Source organism: Rhinichthys klamathensis, unplaced genomic scaffold (genome assembly GCF_029890125.1).
Source record: "Rhinichthys klamathensis goyatoka isolate OS25496 unplaced genomic scaffold, OSU_Roscu_1.1 h1tg000123l_1, whole genome shotgun sequence".
NCBI classification, from domain to species: Eukaryota; Metazoa; Chordata; class Actinopteri; order Cypriniformes; family Leuciscidae; genus Rhinichthys; species Rhinichthys klamathensis.
In genome coordinates this window covers 57,288-76,202 of record NW_026606660.1, presented here as the reverse complement: position 1 = coordinate 76,202, position 18,915 = coordinate 57,288, and the positions used below count along the sequence as shown (strand labels likewise).

General features: G+C 39.9%; 1 protein-coding gene across 1 annotated transcript in view; it reads left to right on the top strand.

Moving 5' to 3' along the window:
* aqr (aquarius intron-binding spliceosomal factor) overlaps positions 1-18,915 on the top strand; it is a gene marked incomplete at its 3' end in the record, with an annotated part of 90,636 nt that overhangs the window by 15,284 nt on the left and 56,437 nt on the right. The window contains exons 13-16 of the mRNA XM_056256158.1: positions 3,606-3,709; positions 9,509-9,611; positions 16,599-16,719; positions 18,095-18,236. Coding sequence (XP_056112133.1) covers positions 3,606-3,709; positions 9,509-9,611; positions 16,599-16,719; positions 18,095-18,236 — 470 coding nt within the window. The remainder of the gene's footprint in view (positions 1-3,605; positions 3,710-9,508; positions 9,612-16,598; positions 16,720-18,094; positions 18,237-18,915) is intronic.

The window sequence follows — 18,915 nt, the reverse complement described above, 5'->3', positions numbered from 1 at the left end:
TCAAAGTTGCAAGTGTGTTTTTTCCGCTCACATGCAATAGGGGGGTGCGAGACGACCACCATTCCACCCGAAAAGAGTAATATAACCATTCCAATGACTCCGAAGCTGATCGGTTGAGGTAAAAAACCTGCATAGTTCACCTTTAAAATGAATGCGCTGTGTACATCTTCTATAACAGACGCGACGGCTGAATCTACACATCTCAGTTCTCCAGCGGCGGCCATAAACGAACTCAACCCAAGCGCTCTTTGGTGACGTGATGATTTCGTTACTGTTGATCAGCTGTCCATCATCGTATAAAGCCCGCCCTGACAATTTGATTGGTCCGAACCGCTCTGGTTCGAGCATACTTGCTTCACAACGGATCAAGTCCAGACCGAACTTCCCGACCTCAAATGCTGTGGGCGGGGCTAGGAAAGGCTAGGAAAACCTGGCAATATGAGGGGATTTTAACATGGTGATTCCCAAGCCTGGAAAAGTCATGGGAATTTATTCCACCTTTGAAAAATCCAAGGAAAAACATGTTGTTGTTTTTTTATGGCTGCCCTTTAATAGTAGAGTAAACATTGGACAACATTTAGTCTCGGAAAAAAACTGGCCCAGAATTGATGAGTTGGTAACAGTGCCAGATCGTTAACACGGCTGATCCATGAGGATCAGTGCAGAAAATCCAAGGTCTGGGAACATTTCGAGACCACAAAACATGCAACCTCAAACATGACGTCTCATTTAAAGCATGCGAGTCGTAGCCTAAAGGCCCTTTCTCACTGAACGCGGCGCGATAAAGCGAGGCTAATCGCTAACAAGCGGAGCTTTCACACCAAACACGAAATGATAGAGGGCCTTCTGCTAATTCACGCCTGCACGCTAGGTGGCGCTCACTGACAGTGCATTTTTCCTCATGTATGTATCTTGTAGGCTTCCCTTTAACATCGTCTGCGGCACAACATGCAGCATTAAATTAGTGTAAAGTTTGGTTCTACACCAGAAACACAAAATATCTATAATGCTTACGAGAATACATCATAAAAAACCACAAAGACGAGAGAGGTATGATTAGCAGATCTAGAGCGAACGTGCTCTCTGACTGATAAAACTCGCGCACTGGAAGAAAACGGACAGTGCTCTTCAGAACGCATAATTCAGTGGAAAATGAAGAGAAGTGATGTTCTGTATATATAAATATTAAAGAAAACGTGAGAATTAATCTCTTCTCAGACACCAATGATAACCAGGGCTGTAGCGATACACTAATCTCACGATACGATACACGATATTCAGCCAACGATACGATTCGATATAATTCGATACACTTACATCATTTTCTGAAAGATTTAAAGGGGACAGAGTGATTTTGGTGACATCTTGTGAGTGTTCAATTTACTTGGATTGAATTAATTGAACTGAAAACTAAAAAACATAAATTACACAATATATGTCTCTGACTGGACAGAGTCTCTACAGCTCGCAAATGCTGGACAAAATGAATGAAAGATGTGTTGAGAAAATTAGTTCATTTATTGAAACAGTGCAAGCCTTTAAAAAGTAAATCAAGTGCAGTATTGCAATTAACAATGCAGAGTTAAAAAGTGCAAATAAAGTTTTGAGAAAAAAGGTTTTATAAAAAGATAAACCTCACATATTTCAGCCTTCAAATCATTTTATATAAAAAGAATGAGTCAAAAAAGATAAATTACTGACATTTACAGTGCACATTAGCTTATCTTTTATTATTAATAGTAAAATTCGGTCAGATTTTCCCGTGGCGTCTGTCGTTGCTAAGCAACCATGCGCTCTCCACAACGACAAAGAAGTTTTAGTAGATTTCCACCACCGAAAAACGCTTGCTGTAGCTCTGCTAAGTTACAAGATTTATTTACGGAGAAGAGAAAAACACCCGTAGTGTTTGGGTGCACCCCCATCCTTCATGTTGACCGAGCGTTCAATGTTGTTACGGAAAGGTTGAGGTGTTTTCTTCTCGCTGCGCCTGGGAAAAATGAGCGAATAATAACGAACTTGAGTGCGCAAAAGACACGATATGTGAACGGCCCCTTGACGAGCTAAGTTAAACACGGGGATTTCAGTGGGACTTATGTATCGATACTTGCGCCTTAAAAATCAATACTTTTTTGGGGGAAAAATATCGATTTATATCGCAGAAATATTGCTGACTTGTGCGTCTCAAGCGCCCTCTTTACGCTCGTCCTAATGCCTGTTAGGTGTCCGTGGATTTGCCTATATTTGGTGTTGAAAATGGAAACGTCTTTAGATGGAAAATCGATTTTACAATCGATTCAATGAACACTTATGTCTTGAAAAATCGATTTGTACTATCATTATAATGTTCACTGTATTTGACCTATAAAAAATATGTAGTATTTTCCTTTCCCTCGGTTTTTTAAATGCATCGAACCCATCCAAGTCCAGCGGTCTGTGTTGGCTGTTGGCTGCCGCGCTCAGTTTCACTTAGGACAGTTACAAATGCAGTTAAAACGGTTCCCGTATCAGCGTAGACCAGGGGTCTCAAACTCGCGGCCCGCGGGCCATTTGCGGCCCCCGGGGTGATATTTTGTGGCCCCCTACTTGACATTAAAGTGTAATGTTAGTGCGGCCCGTCGTTGCGTGTGCCGCGTTTTAAATGGGCTACCATACGGTGGGTTTGTTGTCAATAGTTGCCATAGACAACCGCTAAGTACAAACATACTGCGCGCCTGGAAAAAATGAGCGCGTCGCTTCAATTATGAGCGCGCTTGCCGCGCACGCGCACCTACATTTGAAATAACGAACTTGAGCTCGCAAAATATGTGAGCGCGATATGTGAACTGCCCCTTGTCGAGCTACCACCAATCAGGCCGCGAGCTACTGGTAGCTCACGAGCGACGTGTTGGAGAGAGACCCTGCTTTAAAACAATGTGAGAATAATCATTTTGAGCTTGTAATATGTGTCTAACAGGTTGATAAGAAGGTTTGCTTTGATTTGTGCAGTCAGTAATTTGCCTGAGACACTATACATGTGTAAAAAGAATTCAATAAGACGGGCAGACATGACTGCAAATATTTGTATTTCAAAAGCAATAATTGTTTTTCTAAGTATATAATAAAAGGAAATGTGCCTTCCAAAAAAAACATTCAATATCATTAATGTGTTGTATAAAGAAAATAAAAAGGACATAAGCAAATATAAATATTACAAATATGTGTTATAGACAAAGAAAGTTTGTAAAATGAACTTCAACTGTCAGAAGGACAGCTCATGAAGAACCAATCATGTACAGAAAGGAATGTTCAAATTCAGAGGAACAGTTCAGAAGAAACGTTAATAATAAAGATTGAGAAGATTGGATCAGTTGTGCTCCTTTTTTGGAATACTTGAATACTATTTTTTGTGGAATACTTGATGCGGCCCAGCCTGACCCAGACTATACCTCCAGCGGCCCCCAGTTAAGTTGAGTTTGAGACCCCTGGCGTAGACGGTGTATCAGTGGTCGCCAGAGAGGCTGTGTCTGTTCTGTAACACTCATCTGGTCCGTGACGGTTCATTGGTTGGTTATCTGTCAGATGCTTCTGAAACTTGAAGGTCTGTGATTGATGTGTTTGTATTTCAGAGAGCAGCGTTTGCTCATTTCCCTGAGCTCAATGACTTTGCCCTGTCTAATGTGGCCGCCGTGGACACGCGAGAGTCCCTCACCAAACACTTCGGCCACCTCAGGTAAGAGACACGGGGAGGCTGCAGTACTTTTGACGGAGTTATTAAAGCCCCCCTGTGGTCAATCATTTTATCACTTAAAACTCATCTTTGATCACCAAAATAACATTTTTACTTGAACTTTACTTTACAGTGTAAAGTTTCAATTACATTGTTACACCAGTTGGTGGCGACAACGTGACTGTTAAGTAAGGAATAATTTGGCCATGGAATTACTCAGTTACACTTCGGTTGTGCATAGGGTAGTCTCGCGTAGCCAGACCTTCAGACTGACGGCTGAAGGTCTGGAACTCATAGCAGCTTTCTTTGGCCAAGGCCCGCCCATAATAACCTGGCCCTTGCCAGATGAATTTCGCTCCGCCTAGCTTCACTCACATCCATCTGGAACCGATCCATTGAAATGGCGTTTCAGAAGGCTGGGCCTTATCAAAAATCCTTGCATATGATTGGATAAGCCACTTGTCTGTCATCTTTATCGACGTGCTATTTCAACCACTCACACCGAAGCCAACCCGTGACGCTGAAGAATCCGGTCGGGAGAAGGCACTGATCTATATAACATCGTTTCCACCAACAAAAGCCTTAAGAGCCGTTCTCTGATGTTCTTTTAATGAAACAATATTAGGTAGATTGGACAACACGGATGAAATAGCAGCATCAATGTTAACGCTTGTTTCCTCGATGCGAGCCGCCATTGTTGTCTGAATCAAAACATTCTCACGGTCGCTTCTCCACTACGTCACATCTATGAAACTCCCGCCCTGCGTCCTGATTGGCTAAACCATAAAGTTGGTTGGAGAAATCACTCTCAATGGAAGAGGTTCCAGATGGATGTGAGTGAAGCTAGGCGGAGCGAAATTCATCTGGCTAGGGCCAGGTTACGCCCATAAGGCCGTTTGACCGACATGTCAAACAACCAATTACAGTTCGTTTCGTTCAGCGTCACGTGGAAATGTCCCCACAACAACAGACCGGCGTGCAACAAGTCAGTCAGCATAGAAAATCAAAGGAGGAGAAGAAAACCGAACACAATAAAAAAGAAAAATAACCCCTGAAATGGTTATTGAAAAATAACCCCTGAAATGGTGACTTCTGGTGAATATTGTATGCTATCATACATTAACGTTATAACATATTATAATTAGGGGTGTCCATGGTTAACCGATTAACCGATTAACTGTTAAAAATTGCGTCACCGAGTGAAACATTTTGCTCGGTTAAGTGGCGTCAATGGCGTGCATTGAATTTAGTTGTAATACATTTTTGCACCACAAGAGACCGCCAGAGCGCTCCCAGACATTTGTAATGTCCACAAGAAGTAGTCATGACCAGTTTTCTAATATGAAGCGGGCAAAGAAAAGCACAGCGTGGGAGCGCTTTAAAATCGAGAATGACGGGGCAAAATGCAAGTATTGCAATGCAGTGCTTAGATATACATCAAGTACAACCTCGCTGTTGTACCATCTCAACAGCCAACACCCGGGCATCATTATGGTGTTTACACCGATCGCGAATAGAGCGTCAAATACGCGTCTATCGCGTCTAGTTAGACGCTTGAACATTCGCTCGAGTTCAAATTTTTCAACGTGCGTGGAAGACATTCGCGGCAAACGCGTCGCCCAATTCGCATCATTCGCAACGCCCGGCGCGAATGATGCGTCTATTCGCGTCTTTGCATTGACTTTGTATGTAATCACTCGCGCAAATAATTAAATTCGCGTTCTGTGTGAACACACCATAACTGCTCTGTCCTTACCACTGCGTTTTATTTCTATAAATTAATTTCGTTTCAAATGTGGTCCAACCAGTTATTAACCTGTTAAGCTTCAAGCCCACTTTTGAAAAATCCCCAGAAATGACATACCCAAACTAAAACAGATACAGTTCATGAACCCTTTGCACTAAAAGCACAAGTATGATCTCATTTGAAAGCTGACACCTGGTTGTTTATTGTAAATGTAGAATTAATTATTGTCATAATGAAAAAAAAACAATTTTAAATAGCTTCAAAGTTTTGTAAAGTTATTAGAAATTTATTTTTATGAAACATCTTCATGAAAATAAAATTGAAGTTGGCCCTGGAGCAATCTAGAAATGCACTGCAGCTAAAGCCACATGTCTGACCATTTTATATTTAAAATCTGAAAATGATAAGTATAAAGCTCTGTATTTAGTTAAATGTTTTTCAAGATCATGTCAAATTACTTTATTTTGATTAGACTCTATTAGCAAACTGATGTTTAGTCATCTTCTGAGTCATCTATTCAGTCTATTGTCTCTATTGTTTTGTGGTGCCCCATTCAGTCTCAGTCTCCCCTGCACACATTTACACCTCTCCAGACTGGTTATTATGGCTCTAAATATGCATTTCTTTTGTCTGCATTATAGCTACTAACGACTGGCTATTCACAAGCTATTCATAGGGTTTCAAACCCTAATTTCTTTTATCAAAGTTCTCACTAAATATTTGAAACTGGTATCAAATGCACTGAAACATTTCAGTAAGCATTCCTATTTAGAAAAAAAATCATAAAACAATAACTGCTCGTGGCAGGTGCGCCTGGGCTCGCTAGCATGTTAGCTTAGCACACCATCAATACACAACCATTTATGAGATTAAAACTATGTTTGCGCTCCAAACTCACTATATAACGCAAGTCTAGTGTTTTAAATAATCTTCTGTGATCTAACTTGGCTTCAGATAAAAAAAAAATCAGACAGAAAATGTATTTAGTGTTCTGAACGATGATGAAATCTATATCGATTAGCATTACATTATAAATATAATCTATTATTATGAAATACCTGGCATGGCTTGAAGAACACAGGTAACTCAAATATCATTGCAATCATGTTTATTGTCTTCAAAACATCTTTATCTGCATGTTACAGCGATCTCTGTACTTTCTGTATCACTCAGTGACGTCCTGGAATGTCACATGACTATGGGTCTTCTTCATGATCCATATATGGACTTTTATTGGACATAATAGCGCCCCCATGCTATTGGTATGAATGGAAAACAGCACATCTCAGTAAGAAGCGATCATTATGATTACATCGACGCATTTGGGTATAAATTCAATAAATATTATTCCTGTCTATAGAAATATGATGTGAATCTATGAGAATATATCAATATTTCTCCACATCTGTACATTGTTGAGCTAAAAGCCCTCAGGGACGTTGTTTTGTGAATCGCTGTCATGACGACAGCACGGAGTGTTTTTTATGAATGGACCAGCTGACGCTCATAATTCATATTAAAGGTATCGACTCATTTTTTTCATTTCATAACTCCTGACACAAATTAAGACATAACTGTCACTATAAGTTTCTCAGAATACAATAGTGGTCAAATACTGAATCTTGAGTCTTATATCTTTTTAATGATGTATAGTTTGTCAAGGTGTAACATTAAATCTGATAGTATATTTGAACTAAATAAATAAAAAAACGCTTCAGTGCGCCGACGCTCTGGAGAAGGTTAAGAGGTTAAAGGTGTTAAAAATGAACTACCCCTTTCTCGTGTGTGTATCTCGGGGTTGCGGCGCGCACACTATGGTTAACCGAGTATTAACCGCTAAGGGCCTCGGTTAACGGTTAATGAAAAACTTGAAAACGTGCAGCCCTAATTATAATACAACTTATTAGGCCTACGCCTATATATTTATAGAATAGCAAAGTAGTCCTAATCAATAATAGGCCTATACAAGACTGAACCACATAGATATATAGCTATCATGATCATTTTGCCAACAATGAACCATGGATTTGTTTAGTTTATAATACGTTTTATTTTTAACTTAAACAAATACAACATAGCCTATAACATTCAAAACTCAGACTGCATTTGAAGAAAAATAAACACAACAGTTTTCTGTAGCCTTGTGCGAACTTATTCAATAGAATTAGACTTCTAGAATGTTCTTTCCAGTGCAAAAAATAACATTTTTAATATTCCTACCTTTAATACCTCGGGCATTCCAGCCACGGGTAGTCATTTTCCCATTCAACGCTATATATTTGCTCTTTTCTTTTTCGCCGGCTGCTCGGAGGTAGTCATTTTTACATTTCCCGCTGTTGTCACTTGTCGTCATCGTTGCTACAATACGTGACTCACAATGACTAACGACCAATTAAAAGGGCATTCTCTGATGATGATAAAAACGCTACGCGGCTGATCACAGACAAACAGGGGGAGAAATTAGTATCTACCGCACCGTCGGGTTTTTTTTTCTTATCTTAGCCTTAAATGTCTTCGTTCATAGTCTGTCTGACATTTATTAGAAGCTATGTGCCTGTCATGAATTTGCACTGAATTGATTCTCAAAAATACGGAACAAAGTGCGTTCCGTATCTGTTCAATACGGAACAAGACTTTTATGTGTCAAATACGGGACGATTCCGTATTATACGGAACGGTTGGCAACCCTAGTTGTGCATAAGTTTAAAAAAATTCAATTTTTTTAGAATTTCGGCCAAAAACCAAAAATGGCAGTTTCACCCGATAATTTTCTTAAACTGTGCATCCCTACTATCTAGATTTAGCAAGGCAGCGCACCGATACAGGACGCATTCACTCTAGAGAAAGTGCAAGGCGCAAATGAATGGGAAAAACCGCAAGATTTATCTTGACATGATTAAAAACTATGCTGAGTGATAGTTTGTACACTTATTATGAAATCTACGGTAATCTGCAGGCAGCTCAAAAAGACTGGCTGTTTAATTCGAGTCTTCAGCAACACCCGTCTATCAATCAAATAACGGCAAAGACTGTCATTCTAGCAGCTTTAAAAGCTCGGAGTGTGCAGATCACTTTTTACTCTCTGATCACTTTTTACTTCACAAGCTGCGTTTCCATTACCCTTCAAATTGTGAAATTGAAATTGCGAATTAAAAATATGCACAATGGAAACACGTCAGTTACACAAAAACTCCCATGTATCGCAAAAAAATGTTTACGCTCGAATAAAGTGGTTTTTCAGGCAGTTCTAAAAAGGAATATTTCGTAAAACTGCAATGGAAACAGTTTTTGGGCATTTACAGTCACCTGACGTACGTAAAAGTCGATCACTCTTTAAAGAAGGTGCGGTGTGTTTGGACAGAAGACGAGACAGAGCTCTTTATTAAACTCATAAAAGACAAAAGATTTATGGGAATACTGGACTCTAAACCACAAAGAAATGCCACAGTTTATCAAGAGCTTGAAGCAGAAATGAGGGAGAAACACCCAGAAACACTCATATGTGTGATCACAGTATAAGGGGCTAGAGGTCGACCGATAGTGGATTTTACCGATACCGATATTTAGGTTTGACCGTACATGCCGATAACTGATTATTTAACCGATATATTTTAAAATGGATACTGTGATTAAGAACAAACATAACACTCCAAGAAAAACAGTGCTGAACTGAAATGTGCTAAATGAAATAAATATATAAATATGAATATATTAAAATGAGAAGTTGTACAGAACGAACTCTACAGAAAATAATTTAAACATTTAAATATTACAGGTCAAATGTGTGTGTGTGTGTGTTTTAGCTATAACCTAGAAACATAACCTATGCAAATTTCATAGGAAACACTTTGCAAGTCCCATTTGTTAACAAGGATGTATTAGCTAGCTTGTGTTGCAGAATTGGTTGGGTTTGCCAGTTATTGATTTAAAATTATGTACAATCTTTATAACGTGTGAATGAATGCCTGTTATTAAGGCAACCTTCTTTAGCTTGTTTCTGAAAGGACACTGTTCATCTTTGACCCACTTTTCCCTCTTCATCTCTCTGTCTGTAGTCCCAACACCCTCCACCGGGTGTCGGCATACCTGTGTCTCCTGCCGGAGCTTCCCGAGGGAGAAGACACGTCCTACGAGAAAGAGTTTCTTCTGGAACTGCTGGTAGGCACATCTTCAAATATGACACAAATGTTGTTGTTTTTTTTTGGCCAGTTTCTAAAAAGAGCTGCACTCAGTGGAAGAATGAGGATAAATGAAGATAGCAAATGTTTCGTTCTGTACTGGCAAGTCATAAAAAAATAGGTCCGTCTAATAGAACATAAACAAACGGGTACATTTTTGTGATTGTTTATAGTTTACAGCATAGTGTCTCACATTTGTGACTGAGATCATTTGGTGACGCCACGTTCTAGGGCTGCCCGGTTATGGCCAAAATGATAATCACAATTATTTTCATCAATATTGAGATCACAATTAATTATCACAATGATTTGTTGATTTTAACCAAAACAAATTTTATTGTCACATAGGCTAATCATAACTGCTTTCACATCCATTTTGTGCTATATTCCTGCTAATGTACAACTATGTGCATCAACATAAAATAGGTCCTCTTATTCACCAAAACTCAGTGCATCTGCTTAAAGAATAAATAAAAATAAATAAAACACGAAAGAAAATGTAGCAAAACTTTAACAGGGCACTATTTTCCATCTTGCATTGTGTAAATATATTTTAGGAAGCAAAATATAATTTAACTTGTACCTGCATAATGGATGTGAATAAAACTCAAAATATACAATCAATAACACTTTGTTGACGCCACGTTCACACAAACACCTGTTCGAACATACGGTTATGTCACAGACACCCGGATGGATATAGAAAAGTTGGTAACACTTTACAACGAGGTCTCGTTTGTTAACATTAGTCAATGTGTTATCTAACTTGATCTAACAATAAGCGATTTATTTTTATAGCAGTGGTTCTCAACTGGTTTGGTCATGGGACACGCATTCAAAACTAGATATATTTATAATAATGTAGGACACCTTTTACTGGTAACATCAGACATTTGGCATTATCAGGACCCACAATTATTCCCCCATTGCATTATTATACATTATATTCAACATTATATATACACTCACCTAAAGGATTATTAGGAAAACCTGTTCAATTTCTCATTAATGCAATTATCTAATCAACCAATCACATGGCAGTTGCTTCAATGCATTTAGGGGTGTGGTCCTGGTCAAGACAATCTCCTGAACTCCAAACTGAATGTCAGAATGGGAAAGAAAGGTGATTTAAGCAATTTTGAGCGTGGCATGGTCGTTGGTGCCAGACGGGCCGGTCTGAGTATTTCACAATCTGCTCAGTTACTGGGATTTTCACGCACAACCATTTCTAGGGTTTACAAAGAATGGTGTGAAAAGGGAAAAACATCCAGTATGCGGCAGTCCTGTGGGCGAAAATGCCTTGTTGATGCTAGAGGTCAGAGGAGAATGGGCCGACTGATTCAAGCTGATAGAAGAGCAACTTTGACTGAAATAACCACTCGTTACAACCGAGGTATGCAGCAAAGCATTTGTGAAGCCACAACACGCACAACCTTGAGGCGGATGGCCTACAACAGCAGAAGACCCCACCGGGTACCACTCATCTCCACTACAAATAGGAAAAAGAGGCTACAATTTGCAAGAGCTCACCAAAATTGGACAGTTGAAGACTGGAAAAATGTTGCCTGGTCTGATGAGTCTCGATTTCTGTTGAGACATTCAGATGGTAGAGTCAGAATTTGGCGTAAACAGAATGAGAACATGGATCCGTCATGCCTTGTTACCACTGTGCAGGCTGGTGGTGGTGGTGTAATGGTGTGGGGGATGTTTTCTTGGCACACTTTAGGCCCCTTAGTGCCAATTGGGCATCGTTTAAATGCCACGGCCTACCTGAGCATTGTTTCTGACCATGTCCATCCCTTTATGGCCACCATGTACCCATCCTCTGATGGCTACTTCCAGCAGGATAATGCACCATGTCACAAAGCTCGAATCATTTCAAATTGGTTTCTTGAACATGACAATGAGTTCACTGTACTAAAATGGCCCCCACAGTCACCAGATCTCAACCCAATAGAGCATCTTTGGGATGTGGTGGAACGGGAGCTTCGTGCCCTGGATGTGCATCCCACAAATCTCCATCAACTGCAAGATGCTATCCTATCAATATGGCCCAACATTTCTAAAGAATGCTTTCAGCACCTTGTTGAATCAATGCCACGTACAATTAAGGCAGTTCTGAAGGCGAAAGGGGGTCAAACACAGTATTAGTATGGTGTTCCTAATAATCCTTTAGGTGAGTGTACAGGTGCTGGTCAACGAATTAGAATTATTTTAAATAGTGCAATCATGAAATTCTTTGAATGCATTTTTTGTGCAGAAAGCAAATCAGGTGTTCACCGCACCTGTCCTACTCGTTAGACTAATCACAGAACTCGTTATCTGGAAAAAAATTTGCTCAGCTGAGCTTTCCAAAAGGCCCATTTAGGCCATTTAACTGTGACACTGTTGTTTTATTGAATTAGAATAATGGTGAAAGCGTTTCATTGAATTGCAATAATTTTTATTAAAATTACAATCATCACTTTCTCAGTATTTTGTGGCTGCCCCTTTGGCTTGTATGACTGCCTGAAGTCTCCGCGGCATCGATTTGACCAGCTTGTCGCAAGTTTCCGCACTCACAGCTTCCCAGGCAGTGGCGATGTTCTGCTTCAGTTGGTCCAGCGTAGTAGGCTTTCTGCCGCGAATTTTCCGCTTGACGATGGCCCAAAGGCTTTCAATGACATTGAGGTCAGGCGAGTTGGCCGGCCATGCCAAAACTTCAAGCTGTTTTTTAGTGAACCAATCTTTGGTCGACTTTGCCGCATGAGCCGGTGCAAGATCCTGTTGAAATATGAAGTCTTCTTCGCCGAACTGTTCCTCAACAGTCGGAATCAGGAACGTTTCCAGAACATCTTGATATACGGCAGCATTGACAGTCTTCTTGAGGAAGCAGAGTTTCCCTACACCTCGAGCGGACATGCATCCCCAGACCATAACGCTCTGGGGAAACTTGACGGATCTTTTCACGCACTCGTGGTTGTAGGTTTCGCCACCACGACGCCAGACACGAGGACCTTGGTCACCGAAGGAGATGCAGAAGCGTGATTCGACACTGAAGACCACTTTCTGCCAGTCTTCAGCAGTCCACTCGCCGTGTTCTTTGGCCCACTTCAGCCGTTTCACCATTTGTTTCTTGTTCAGCATCGGTTTTACTGCTGGAACGCGAGATTTGAAGCCGAGTTCGCGCAGACGACGGTAAGTGGTTGATCTGGAGACGTCAGCGCCGGTCTGCTTGTTCCACAAGTCGGTGAGCTCGGAAGTGGACTTGAACCGGTTGCTGACTGCGATCTTTCTCAGCTGCTTGTTGTCGCGAGCAGAAGTTTTTCGGACGCCGGAACAGTTGGTGCGCTTGCTGCAGTTTTTCTTGAGAGCTTTGCAGACGGAAGACTGGCTGATGCCGAGCTGCTCAGCAATTTTAGTTTGGGTCAAGCCTTGTTGGCGAAGGGCTTGAATTTGAGCCACTATTCCGGTTGAGAGGTCGCGCTGCTTACCCATGATTGATTTTACAACTTAGAAATTCTACTCAACCCTGACTTTATACTGCACAGTGAACACTCTTCACAGAAAACAAAAATTTGAGCATTTATTCTAATTCAATGAAACGCTTTCACCATTATTCTAATTCAATAAAACAACAGTGTCACAGTTAAATGGCCTAAATGGGCCTTTTGGAAAGCTCAGCTGAGCAAATTTTTTTCCAGATAACGAGTTCTGTGATTAGTCTAACGAGTAGGACAGGTGCGGTGAACACCTGATTTGCTTTCTGCACAAAAAATGCATTCAAAGAATTTCATGATTGCACTATTTAAAATAATTCTAATTCGTTGACCAGCACCTGTATATAATGTAGGACACTTTTTACTGGTAACATCATACATTTAGCATTACCAGGAGGACCCACAATGCATTATTATACATTATATTCAACATTATATTAGTTTAATGTAGTACTGACACTAAAACTCACAGTAATTTTCATTTTGGGTGAATTAATATGTATTTGGGCGATATTGTCACTATCCACGATACATATTGTTGCATTTTTATATTGCGATATATTGATAACCCATACTTTCTATACAATTTCACCAGTATTTGAGTGTGCTTTTTATTTTATTTGAGTTACAGTATTTATTTGCACATTAGGGTTATAGTGACCATGCGGTCCGTGTAGTTTAGTGTCGCGGGACAAACACTTTTAAAAGGTTTTGCACGAAATGACTGGAGCTGCTAATTTCGGATTAGATTATATTTGTAACATTTTCAATTTATAAGTTCTATTAGTGTTTGACTGCTTTAATCGTCACTGTTATAGATGTTTTAGGCCCATTGGTGGTCCTGCTTCGGCATGTTTTAATTACTCGCTCCAAATCTCATCAAGAACGGGAGCATTTCTTCTTTAATGCTGTCGCTGCGCTGGAGTCGGTGTCAGGCCGGTCATCCGAGTGTTCAGCTGAAATCTGCGGCCCACGATAGAGTCAGAGCAGGGCACAAACCAGATAAAACACTTCATTAAGCTTCCACAGGATAAGCGGCCCCAACACTCCTGATTAACTCATTTGAGTTTCTCCAAGAGCCGCCCGACTCAGTTTCTCATTGCAATTGTTTAATGTTTTCTCAGCAGAGTTGTCTCGCAGCGTTCGCTCATTTGGATTTTTTAACATAATAGGGTGATCAGGAAGTACAGGAAACTTTTAAAAGTGTAGTGTGTATTACAGTTTCTTTTAAGAAAGGCTTTGAGACTGTGGGATTTGCACTGCACCGTTCACGATAAATTACGCAAACACACAAGAACAACATTTTGATTTGTATACAAAATCTGTGCGCAGGATTGTGTGCTGCTGGGAAACATGTTTACATTAGTACTAGTTTGTACTGGTTTTGATGATGCTGCTTTTTCAATTCAAGTTTATTTGTATAGCGCTTTTCACATTACATATTGTTTCAAAGCAGCTTTACAGAACATGCATGAGTCCACTTTACAATTTACAGTGATCTGTTATCAGAGGTTATCTCTGTTCAAGTTATGTACTATTTCAGAAATATACTTTTCTATTATTTCTTATATATATATATATATATATACACTCACCGGCCACTTTATTAGGTACCGGGTTGGACCCCCTTTTGCCTTCAGAACTGCCTCAATTCTTCGTGGCATAGATTCAACAAGGTGCTGGAAGCATTCCTCAGGGAGTTTGGTCCATATTGACATGATGGCATCACACAGTTGCCGCAGATTTGTCGGCTGCACATCCATGATGCGAATCTCCCGTTCCACCACATCCCAAAGATGCTCTATTGGGTTGAGATCTGGTGACTGTGGAGGCCATTTTAGTACAGTGAACTCATTGTCATGTTCAAGAAACCAATTTGAAATGATTAGAGCTTTGTGACATGGTGGAAGTAGCCATCAGAGGATGGGTACATGGTGGCCATAAAGGGATGGACATGGTCAGAAACAATGCTCAGGTAGGCCGTGGCATTTAAACGATGCCCAATTGGCACTAAGGGGCCTAAAGTGTGCCAGGAAAACATCCCCCACACCATTACACCACCACCACCAGCCTGCACAGTGGTAACAAGGCATGATGGTTCCATGTTCTCATTCTGTTTACGCCAAATTCTGACTCTAACATCTGAATGTCTCAACAGAAATCGAGACTCATCAGACCAGGCAACATTTTTCCAGTCTTCAACTGTTCAATTTTGGTGAGCTCTTGCAAATTGTAGCCTCTTTTTCGTATTTGTAGTGGAGATGAGTGGTACCCGGTGGAGTCTTCTGCTGTTGTAGCCCATCCGCCTCAAGGTTGTGCGTGTTGTGGCTTCACAAATGCTTTGCTGCATACCTCGGTTGTAACGAGTGGTTATTTCAGTCACTGTTGCCCTTCTATCAGCTCGAACCAGTCTGGCCATTCTCCTCTGACCTCTGGCATCAACAAGGCATTTCCGCCCACAGAACTGCCGCTCACTGGATGTTTTTTCTTTTTCGGACGATTCTCTGTAAACCCTAGAGATGGTTGTGCGTGAAAATCCCAGTAGATTAGCAGTTTCTGAAATACTCAGACCAGCCCTTCTGGCACCAACAATCATGCCACGTTCAAAGTCACTCAAATCAACTTTCTTCCCCATACTGATGCTCGGTTTGAACTGCAGGAGATTGTCTTGACCATGTCTACATGCCTAAATGCACTGAGTTGCCGCCATGTGATTGGCTGCTTAGAAATTAAGTGTTAACGAGCAGTTGGACAGGTGTACCTAATAAAGTGGCCGGTGAGTGTATATATATATATATATATATATATATATATATATATATATATATATATATATATAGAGAGAGAGAGAGAGAGAGAGAGAGAGAGAGAGAGAGAGAGAGAGAGAGAGAGAGAGAGAGAGAGAGAGAGAGAGAGAGAGAGAGCGCTTTTTACAATACAGATTGTTTCAAAAGCAGCTTTACAGAGATAACAGGAAAATAATGCAACAAAGTTTTTTTCTAGAAGAAAATAGCGTCAGAGTCCAGCTTAAGTAAGTCAGTGATGATTCATTTTTGTTGTAAAAAAGTTAATTTATTTAATATATATATATATAGCTGCTCAGGAGAAAACCGTGATGTCATCGTCCAGCTCAGTTCTCATATAATGCTGTCAATGCAGGCAGATCAATAATATTGTTCAATTTTAAATTAAATGTTTAATTAAATACATATACAAATCACACAGTTAGCTAACAATGTATTCATTTAATGTAGAAACAACGAGCTCATTGAAGTAATGAATACATGTATGGCTCTTCAAGTGTTCGTGGGATGCGATTGGCCCACTGCGCTGTGATGCATGTATAGCCTACGTTTGGCCGTCTGATGTGTTTGACGGGTTAACCGTGATAGCAGAGCGTGATTCGTCCAGCGGGCAGATGATGTGGTTCATGGAGGAGCTCGCTGAGAGGAAACAAACCTCATGAAACCGTTCTCACTTCTGTTCAGGTGTCCCACCACGAGAGGCGGATCTCGCAGATTGAACAGCTCAACCAGATGCCTCTGTATCCCACCGAGAAGATCATCTGGGACGAGAACATCGTTCCCACTGAGTACTATTCAGGAGAAGGTGGGCCGCTTTGATTATGAGTTCACTGCATATCACTATACTAATTACACCATATACAGTCAAACCAAAATGTATTCAGACACCGTCAACATTTCTCACATTATCACAGTTCATTTGCTATAGTTTAGAAAATGGTAATACAATATGACAAGAACTTGATAGTTGATATTTCACTGGTTTTGTCCGTCCTTCTGTTAGACTCTCACACATGAATTATGTTGAATATCTGTCAGCTGTTCAATTTAACTACACAATTAGATAATACCAGTTTAGCTCAACCAGTGACCAAGCAATGCTTCATGTTGTTCAGTCTGTGTGTGAAAAGAGCATTAGCAATCACAGAAAACACACGATCAGCTCAAAGTGGAGGAATCATTTTTGGTCCCAAATTTGTATCAATGTCACTGGTAGTCACTGTGTAAAGAATATTTGGGTATAATATGTCACAGTTTACTGTATTTTGCTCTCCTCACTTACATAAATGAACTATAGTGTCCTGCACACACTAGTAAAAAATTATATCTGGTGTCTTTATAATTTTTGGTTTGGTTTACCTTGGCATTAATGGAATTAAAGTAACACAAAATGTATTTACTCTTGCTTATTATATTCATTTCGTAGAACACTAAAACAGACATTTTGGAAGATGATCAACTCCTTTCCAAACAACAACAGTTTTATAGTCACCATGTAACACAAAAGATACAAAAAACTATCATAACAGTCGCCCATATGACTATATAAATAATGTTTTTAATACAACATTCACATATTTAAGTCATTATTCCCTGTTAATCTTCCCCTCCACCAAAGCTCTGAAAATGTTTGAATATGTGCCAAGAATGACATCATTAATTAACTCCATTGGTGCCAGTTTTTGCAAATTATAAAAAGCTGCATAAAAATCCCCCTTTTCTGTGTGTTTGGAGTGATGCGTACGTAATGACAGAATTAAAAATTTTGATTTAACTTTTTCTGTTTTGAAACTATTATTTTAATAGTGATGCAACAGAGAATGTGTATTTATCTTTGGTTTGAAGCCGTTTTGGACTGAAAGGATTGACTAATAACACGGTTTACATGTTTTATATTTAAAAAAAACACATAATTATTTAATTAAAAACTTAGTTGAAGTAAAAGCTGCCTTGTGTGCAATTTTTTTTAATACAAGTTTATATTTTAGTGTTGGTTAGTAAATTTATGAACTGGTTACGTAATTTTTCATTTGCATTTTCAGTGAAATGAAAACTTTTTTATTTTAGTGCAAAGTTCATTTCGGTTCATCACTATATTTCAAGCTTTAGGTGTAAAAAAGTCGAACCTAAAAGATCAGTACAGGATCTAACTGTTTGTGTTGTTGTGTGTGAATCTGAAGGTTGTTTAGCTCTGCCGAAGCTGAACCTGCAGTTCCTGACCCTGCATGACTACCTTTTGAGGAACTTCAACCTCTTCCGACTGGAGTCCACCTATGAAATCCGGCAGGATATCGAGGACGTTGTTCTACGGATGAAGCCATGGTTTGTGAAGCATTTAAGAAACTGAAATTGATTTGTGTACCCAAATGGACTTCTGAAGGCACTTTCCCATAGTTTGTGCTAGGGATGTACTCATCGACTAATTTGACAGACGTTTAAATGGAAGTTTTGTAACTGACTAGTCTATGAGTAAGAACCCCTCTAAAGACTTGTGTGTGATCCATTTGAACACTTAATCCAGGAATCAAACAGTTAAATCCCATAAATGCCAGTAAACGCTAGCCTGGGTTTCCCCATACTGCCTTTGCGCAGCGCTGATTTTATTCATGCTGCTAGGCAGTCTGGATACCATGGACCAGATTTTCGCCTCAGCGAGGGGACCAATCACAGAACGGGGAGGGAGCAGCAAGACGATGACGACGTCTATGCGACACACGGAAGCAGTTTCTTTATACCTATGGATCCAACATGGCAGCAGACGCGAAGTTACCTTTCGATGCAGCCTTAGATACATACGCCATCGTGTACACTAGGGCTGCACGATATTGGTAAAAAAATTACATTGCGATATTTTATTTTTCTGCGATATATATTGCGATATAAAAACAATTTTACCAGATGACTTGAATAGCTCTATTTGGAAAGAATGAATCATTCTAGAATGACTGGGGTGGTTTTGTCATGGAGTAAATCCGCATAGAAACTAATATTAATAGAATGT